The 9575-nt window shown below is 39.7% G+C and overlaps 1 protein-coding gene across 1 annotated transcript; it reads left to right on the top strand.

Annotated features, from left to right (window-relative positions):
* The first annotated feature begins 7763 nt into the window (after positions 1-7763).
* Positions 7764-9232, top strand: LOC147854536 (uncharacterized). The gene is made up of 3 exons (XM_087331562.1): positions 7764-8457; positions 8547-9130; positions 9223-9232. The coding sequence occupies exons 1-3, from the start codon at positions 8029-8031 to the stop codon at positions 9230-9232; spliced, it is 1023 nt and encodes a 340-aa protein (XP_087187688.1). The 5' UTR covers positions 7764-8028.
* The last annotated feature ends 343 nt before the right edge of the window (positions 9233-9575 follow it).

The following is a 9575-nucleotide window of genomic DNA, read 5'->3' as shown; positions in this document are numbered from 1 at the left end:
CAAGGTTTGAATCTTGCCCTATGCATGTATTATTTATTTTGACATTTTCTTCTATTTCTTCATATTTACTAAAACGTTACTTTATAAGTTTTTCATGTAGTGTACAAAATACACTATGACAACGTTCATATCTCACACCTCGACCTGGAGATCCCGCCGTCGACAACCAAAAGCAAATTCTCCTAGGACCATCAAAGCTACAAGCAACAACAATTTATGCCACACCGCTTGATTCATGCCTTGTTGATACTATTCGGCAACAACTTCACTCTGATGATTTCGCTAAGGATGTCTCGGCCCAAATTAGTCCAAGCCATGCATCTTGCTCCACATTGCAAGTTTCATCTCAACATTATCAGGAATTCAAGTGGCAAGATGGCTTACTCTTTTACAAGAATCTCCTTTACGTCCCTGATGGATCACCCCGCCTTCAAGTATTAGAGCATTGTCATGATGCCCCTATGGCTGGACATTTTGGTATTGCAAAGACCATGGAGTTGGTGAAATGCTCGTTTTGGTGGCCTCATTTGCAAAAGTTTGTCGAAGATTATGTTCTTACATGTGACACCTGTTGTCGAGCCAAAATACCCAAGAATCATCCTTATGGATTGTTACAACCATTACCGCCTCCAACCAAGCCATGAGAATCTATTTCTATGGATTTCATTACGGATCTGCCACCTTCAAACGGATTTGATACTATTTTAAAAGTAGTGGATCAATTTACCAAGATGACACATTTTTTACCATGTGTAAAGAGCATCAATAGTCAAGAAACCGCAGATATCGTTATGCGTGAAGTGTTTCACCATCATGGTCTTCCAGACGATATAATTACCGATCGTGGTCCTCAATTTATCTTTCACTTTTGGAAGCACATATGGGCAAGCCTCAAAATCTCCTACAAACTCTCTTTGGATTATCATCCACCAACCGAGGGACAAACAGATCGCACAAATCAAACGCTCGAACAGTATCTTCGATGCTTCATCAGTTATCAACAAGATGATTGGAGTAATATTTTACATCTTGCTGAGTTTGCATACAACAATGCAGTACATTCTTCTACCAAGGTTACACCTTTCTTTGCCTACACTGGCAACCATTCTCGATGGTGCATCTTGGATCTTCCCAAGGTTGCACGAAATCCTAGTGTTGAGCATCATCTTCATTGGCTACATCGAATCCAGTTAGCATTATCTTCACATCTTTAGACAACTCAAGCACAACATAAGACCAACGCAGATCGGCATTGTCTTAAGTCTCCTTTTAAGGTTGGTGACCAAGTATTGTTGCTTCGTCATCACATCAAGACTACCCGACCATGTGAGAAGCTCTATTATCAGTGCTTAGGTCCTTTTCTCATCATTGCGCGTATTAACGATGCCACCTTTTGTCTTAATCTTCCAGCACACATGCGGTTTCACCTAGTCTTTCATAGCTCTCTTTTGGAACCTTGCCACATGTCTTCCATTCCTAATCGTGTTGTGCCACCTCCGCCCTCTATCCAACTTGTTGACGGCCTATTTTCTAAGATTGTGCAGAATAAGCTCTATTATCTGGTTGATTGGGTAGGCGATCCTCCGAGTGATCACACTTGGGAACCCATCAATAATGTTTCTAATGCTCAAGCTCTTGTCGAAGACTTCCATCACCGTTATCCAAACAAACCAGGCCCTACATTGTGAACAACGACTTCCACTCGTCACCAGTATTAAGTTTTCATCGCCTATCTTGTATCCATTTTCATTCTATTTTATTAATACATTCATTCTTCTCGTATCACTTCATTCCTCTCTTCTTGTGATCCCTTTCAATCTTTCTTCCACCATTCTATCTTTTCTCTTGGTTTTGACAACAAGTTCTCTTCTTTCTTCTCCTCTCTCCTCGTAAGTTATGGAGGCCGTGAGCAAACAAGAATACATGCGTGTTCTTTCTGAGCTGGACATGCTCACGAATAAATTTGTGGCATTAGAGCATGAAAATCAAAGACGATTGGGCGACAAGTGAGTACCGAAGAAGCTCAATAATATGAAAAGTTATCACAGTGGGTTCATCAACTCGAGGCTACTATATTATCATTATGAGAACAAGCGTCGGGGGCTCAAAACTCCCCTCGAGAACCAAAGATTAGCCTCCCTGCCAAGTTTGATGGTACGAGGTCTTTATTTCAAGGCTTCTTGAATCAAGTCCATTTGGTTATTCGGTTACATTCCAATCAGTACCCAACCGATGTTGCTCGTGTGGGATTAGTGGGAGCCTTGCTATGTGGTACAACATTAGTATGGTTTGCACCACTTCTCGAGAAGAAATCACCATTGCTGGAGAATTTTGAAGCATTTGTTAAAGAGTTTCAAGCTAGTTTCGGAGACACCAACAACACTAGGACGATGATAAACAAGATTTGAAGGCTCCGACAAGGAGATCATTCCACGTCGGTTTACGCAACTAATTTCCGTGTTTTGGCATGTGATATCCCTTGGGATGAGGCGGCCTTAATGGATCAATTCCGTCAAGGTTTGCGTAATGATGTCAAAGATATTCTTCTTACTTTCAATGAAGATCCAAAGTCTCTAACAGAGGCCATTAGTCGAGCCGTGCGATGTGATAATCACCTATTTGAGTGAAGTTTTGAGTGCCAACAAATGTTACGTCGCCAACTGGAACAGACGTATGCATATGTAGTCGCAACGCCTCCACAAGTTTCCAAACCCATTACAAGGGATTTCTAGTCGTGGTTCCATTTCATCTAGTCAAGTGAGTAGAGTTTTTCCTGCACAAGTTGAGCTTACCACATCTACATGTCATCGAGTCCTAGCCTCTACCCTCCTAGATTCTGGAGCCAACTCTTGTTTAATGGATCTTGAATTTGCATTGCCACAAAACATCCTTTTGAATAAACTCCCGAACCTAGTAGCCGTAGGAGTCATTGATGGTCGTCCCATGGCATCATGTGATATAGTCGAGGAGCCTGAGCCAATCCGTATAGTTCTTGGCGATTTGGCAAGCATAATCTCTTTCAACATTATTTCCAGTCCGGAACACCCAATAGTTTTAGTTCTCCCTTGGTTTGAACTCCATAACCCGAAGATTGATTGGATGAAAAGGACAATTGAGGAGACCCAGGAAGAAAGAACAAAGCTCACATCCCTCAATTTTCCGACATTTGATACTAGATTCCATAAGTTATTGACCATCTCTTTACGCCAATTACGTGAGGAAGGGGGGACCGAGGATATGTTTGTATTTGCAATAGTAGCAACTCCATCATCCACCTTACATGAAGGGGACATTAAACTACCAGAGAAATACAAAGAGTTCTCCGACGTCTTTGATAAGGTGAAGGCCAATACATTGCCAGAGCATCAGCCATACGACTACCCTATTGATTTACAACCAGCGAAATAACCTCCATGGGGCCCAATTTATAATCTCTCCCTTGTAGAGCTAGAGACTTTGCGGGAATATATCGACGAGAATCTCGCAAATGGATTCATTCAACATTCTGGATCCCCTGCTGGTGCACCTATCTTCTTCGTTAAGAAAAAGAATGGGTCTCTTCGGTCGGTCGTAGATTATCGAGGGTTAAACAAAGTGACCATCCGGAATAAATATGCTCTACCATTAATCATGAATCTTTTGGAACATCTTAGTGGAGCCAAATATTTCACTAAATTGGACCTTCGTGGTGCATATAATCTAGTTCGGATTCGTTCGGGAGAAGAATGGAAGACTGCTTTTCGCACTCGCTATGGACATTTCGAGTATACTGTGATGCCATTCGGTCTTACGAATGCACCTGCAGTTTTCCAGCATATGGCGAATGATATTTTTCGAGATTTTCTCAAAATCTTCGCTATACTTTACCTAGATGACATTTTGATCTACTCGAAGACCCAAGAGAACCATGATGAACATGTTTGTTGGTTACTACGTCGACTACGAGAATATGGTCTCTACGCAAAATTAGAAAAGTGTAGTTTTGGCCAGAATCAAGTGGAATTTTTGGGGTACGTTGTATCATCAGATGGTATTTCTATGGACCCGATGAAGGTTCAAGCAATTTTAGAGTGGCAGACGCCCGTTTCAATGTGCGATGTGCAATGTTTTCTCGGGTTTGCAAACTTTTATCAGAAATTTATTAAAAATTATTCTAAGGTTGTGCTTCCGCTCACTCAACTCACACACAAAAATGAACCATTCATATGGAGTTTAGATGCAGCTGAGGCATTTGAAAGTTTAAAACAGGCGTTTACAATGACACCTATTTTAGCACATGTTGACCCAGCAAAATGCTTCATCCTTGAAACTGATGCATCTGATTTTGCATTAGGAAGTGTCCTATTGCAGACTGGAGATGGTGGAGAGCTACACCCCATTGCCTTTCATTCTCGAAAGTTTGAAGCTATAGAGATCAACTACGAGATCCATGACAAAGAACTTCTTGCAATCGTGGATTCTTTTCAACAATGGCGACATTTTCTAGAAGGCTATTCTCAGCAGATCATTGTCTACAATGATCATAAGAACCTGACATATTTTCAAAATGCTTGAGTGTTGAGTCGGCGACAAGCCCGGTGGGCACAATTTTTGACCCACTTCGACTTTGTAATCATATATCGCCCTGGGATGCAGCAAGGCAAAGTAGATGCGCTTTCTCAATGCTCTTATATGGAACTTTATCCAGGGGAACCTGCATTTAAGCATAAAAAACAAATCCTTTTGGGTTCTAATCGCCTACGATTAATGGTAGTTAATGCCATAAAAACACTTGAAGATTCCACTCGTCTTGATTCCATTCGAGATCATATGGCCACTGATAAATTCGCCAAGGATGTTTTGGATCATATTGTCCCAGATCGTGCATCTTCCTCGCAATCAAAAAACCCTCATAATGATTATCGTTAGTTCTATTGGCATGGTGGTTTTCTATTTGGACAAAACCTATTGTATGTTCCTGATGGTCCCCCGCAACTACAAGTTTTACAACATTGCCATGACTCACCAATAGCTGGACCTTTTGGAGTACGCAAAACTCTAGAATTAATTTCTCCACAATATTGGTGACCTCGCCTTCGTCATTTTGTTGAGGACTATGTTCGCAGCTATGATACATTTTCTCGATCAAAGAGTCCTCGACACCGATCCTATGGCTTACTACAACCACTTCCCATTCCAAAAAATCCTTGGAAGTCTATATCCTTGGATTTCATTACCGATCTCCCAGTTTCAAAAGGTTATGATGCAATTCTTACAGTGGTTGATCGACTTACCAAAATGGCACATTTCTTGCCATGTACGAAGTTTATTACTAATCAAGAGGCGGTCGATCTAGTTATGTGGGAGGTATTTAAACACCATGGTCTTCTAGATGATATTATTAGTGATCGGGCTCCACAATTTATCTCAAAGTTTTGGAAGCACACACTCAAAATTCTCCAAATTTCGGCCAAGCTTTCTTCGGGCTATCATCCTGAGACTAATGACCAAACGGAGTGTACCAACTAGACATTGGAGCAATATCTTCGTTGTTTCATCAACTACCAACAAGATGATTGGGTTGATTTTCTGCACTTGGCTGAATTCTCTTACAACAACTCGGTCCATTCATCTACGGGATATTCCCCATTTTTTGCAAATACGGGATGTCATCCTTGGTGGACAATGAATGCGCATCTGGAAACGCCTACCAACCCTGCTACTGAGGATCTTCTTAGTTGCCTCCAAGAAATTCATGCTACCATTCTTCACAATTTCATGATGCTCCAGTTACATACAAGAGGTTTGTGGATCGTCATCGCCTAGATTCCTCAAAAAAATTCTGTGTTGGGGATTGTGTATGGCTTCTCCAACACAACATCAAGACATGTCGGCCTTGCGGTAAATTGGATTACCAACGTTTTGGCCCATACATGATCACTGGTAAGATAAGTGATGTTGCATTTCGTCTTGGCATCCCTTACATGTGTCTTCATTTGTTGTTTCATGTATCCCTTGCAGAACCTTACACCACAAGTTCAATTCCGAGTCGTCATATAACTCCCCCACCACCTATTGAGTTCTTGGAAGGACCCGAATTTGAGGTTACTGCCATTCTTGATTCTAAAATCGTGCGCAACAAGTTGTATTACTTAGTTGATTGGGTAGGCTATACCCCCAATGATCGAACTTGGGAATCTGCAACAAATCTTTCCAATGCCTCGAACATGGTCACCACATTTCATCCTCATAAACCAGGTCCTACTACAAGCCCTACGACCCGTGAGATGTGTCGTCGAAGAAAGGGGATAGTGTCATGACAACACTCACATGATGCCTCGAAAGGATTTGAACACACAACCTTGTTATACACATGTCAAATCCTTAACCATTGTAGTAACATGTTTATGTGTATGGTTTTTAGAATATATAATCTAATATCATAAGAATATTCTATATTACTTTATATTCGAGAATGTCCTAGGGGTTGAAGCACGCTACGGTGTACCAAAAATGTATTGTTGTTGGCCAAAAAAAACACGAGTACTGTTAGTACTGAGTGATTTAAAAAAAATAAAAAATAATTAAAATCTTTTTAGGGAGTGGTGTACGTTGCATTAAAGACAGGGAATGGGTGGGGGGACAGTTGCTATGAATTCAAGACTGTTTTGGGGGCTATTTCCCCCTCACGTTTAATTTAGGATGCCACATTAAATCCTTTTGGCGCTTCTCCTCTTCCGCCTTCCAACTGAGACAATGCAGGTCTTCACAACACACTTTGGTCTTTCGCCTTCCAACTCAGGTCTTCACAGCGCTCTCTGGTCTTCCGCCTTCCAACTCAGGTCTTCACAGTGCTCTCTGGTCTTCCGCCTTCCAACTCAGGTCTTCACAACGCACGCGAAACCTGATTTGCTATTCTCTGCGTCACTCGTCTTCCCCATCTTCTCCTTCCATCGGTATGTCTTCTCCATCTTCTCTTTCACTCGGTATGTCTGCGCCTATTTCTATAAAGTGGTTATTTCTATACAGTACTGTTAATTGAATGTATACTCTAGCAATCTTAAATTAGCACGTATGAAGATTAATGTTGAATAGGAATCTTAAAATAATGTAAACATGACATGATAACATGAATCTGAAATATTTACACCAACCAAGTGGTTAGAACCTGCATATTTGGAGTCTGTAATGTTCTAACCAATGGTTTCAACCAAGTGCTTCTGGTCATTTTACTGATCATTGTGGATGTTTTAATGATATAATGGATTAGCAACATCTAGGCTGGGCTTGTAAAATGACCAGCTAGGAGCAACAAAATATACAGTTTGAGTTGACATAAGTTATTCATCATGGAAAACGCTAAACATAAATTGTTTTTGCATGTTCTGGAAATCTTCAGGGGAGTCTTAAATTGATCCATGTTAAGGTTTGGGTTGAAATGTTTAACATGAATACCAATATGTTAATAAGGCTTGATAAACATGCATTTTTTATGGAAAAAGCAAATGAATAGTGTTTGTGTTATGAACTCATGCATAACATGAGTTATGTTATACTTATCTTAGTCTTAAACTCTAGTTAAGAAGACTTCATGATGTAAATAGTATGCATGCATCTCATCATCTTGTGAGTCATAAAACTTATGTATTTCAAACAACAAGTTAATTGATGCAATTATTTCTTAAAAGTTAATTGTTTTGGAAAACGAATATATGACTATGGCAAACTCTCAAATGTTTATCCAATTTCCAGTTGATGTTTATGCTATGGGGTTATTAACTATGTTTATTTTATGATGTATTAAGCACTTATTCTAATTAATTAGGTGCTGAAATAACAAGAAATTAGGTGTTGGAATATATGAGAGTGACAATGGTCGTCGATGAGGAGAGCGAGGTGTCCCTTAGCAAATCTATGTCTGAGAGGAGCAAGAGACGGTTGGTTCTTCACATAGTCCATTATTTACTAGAAGTAATTGAGAGATTTAGCTAGGAGGATCGTAGGGATATTATCTCTAGAGTGTTGCACAATCAACTTTTGAATGAAGACATGGAGAATATTAAGTTTAGGGACCAATGTGTTTCAGAGGAAATCGTAGAGTGTATGAAGTCATCCCTACACTTAGTGAAAGGGGTAGAGAGCATAGATAAGCTTGGTGCAAAGAGAGCAGCCCTTCACATGGTTGTAAATGGTACAACTAAAAAAAAATATAGTGATACTAAAGTTGCCTTAGCACTTGGTATCCAAAGAAGGAACTTGAGGAAGCATCGGACAAATATACAATCAAATCAATTTAAGTGGTTGGGGTTAGGTCGTAGACGACAATGTGATGCATTGTCTCATGAGATTATTGAGGAAGTGGGTTTCTTTTGGGCAAAAAACACACGTGTCTCACCGAATAAAAAAGATGTATGTAGACAACATATAAGTCGGGGTAGGTACCAGATTCACCCAAGACACTTCTTGGAGATGACTGAGGTAATTCAATTTTTTATCTATTTGGTTTTAAATATTTTGTTGTTTACTAAATGCTTCTATTAATGTTGCCTCTTTATTGAGTGATGTAGGCTGAATTGTTCATGAACTTCAAAGACCAACATCCTAGCATCAATCTTGGATTTCGCAGGTTCCAAGGTTTGAAACCATTTTTTGTTAGAAAGTTAAAGGAGAGGAACACATGTTGTTGTGTGTACCACATTAAAATGGACATGTTAAGGCTTGGCGTGAACAGTATGCGTACTAATTCTAAGGGTATACACGGGGATTGGTGTGTTTGCACTTGTGAGGTATGTAGACCAAATGGGAGTGGTAATAGATGTAATGCGCGAAACATGACTTATGCAACAATTTCTGAGTTATGGAGGTCTTTTGTTTGTGAAAAACAACCATCATCTGAGTGGCATAATCGTACATGTCTTGTTAGAACATGTAAGGTTTGCCCACAACCGTTATTTTGTAGACAGGAGGTTGACGTGGATAACTGTCATATTGTGAAATGGAAATATTTAGAGTATGTGACAGAAAATATAGGTAAGGGTCTTGTTAGTAAGCGTATCAAGGAAGTATATAAGGAGACATGTGCTGCTACCCTTGTCTCAGTGTTTAAGAAGCAACTCGGGGAGTTCATTCCACATAACTTTAGGAGTTATTGGCAAAATTCACAGTTCAAGGAATGTATAAATAACTTACCGCCGGATGTTATGGTATCTGTTATTGACTTTGTAGAGAATTATACCTTTAAAGTTCAAAATGAGGTTCAGTCAATGCATTGGTACAATGACCAATGTACAATACTTGTACATATTTGCTACTGGAGAAAAGATGGTGAGTTACATAAGAAAGCAATATTCTATATTTCAGATGATAAAAAGCATGATACGCTATTTGTTCAACATTGTTCTTGGGTGTTAACTTTTATCGCCATTGGGTCTAGTCTGATGGTGTTGCCTCGCAATTTAAGGCGGCTCGGTCCTTCTACTTCATTGCAAGGTAAGGAAATAATCCATATGATTGGTATTTATAACTCGAAGTCTATTTTGGTAATACTTCATAGTACATAATCTATTGCTTGAGTTTCCTACTAGTATGAATATTAT

The sequence above is a fragment of the Azolla caroliniana genome, unplaced genomic scaffold (genome assembly GCF_043228905.1).
Source record: "Azolla caroliniana isolate FFs.n. ecotype wild unplaced genomic scaffold, voAzoCaro1.0.p SCAF_15, whole genome shotgun sequence".
NCBI classification, from domain to species: Eukaryota; Viridiplantae; Streptophyta; class Polypodiopsida; order Salviniales; family Salviniaceae; genus Azolla; species Azolla caroliniana.
The sequence above is the reverse complement of the archived record's forward strand: the minus strand, read 5'-3'. Positions and strand labels throughout refer to the sequence as shown.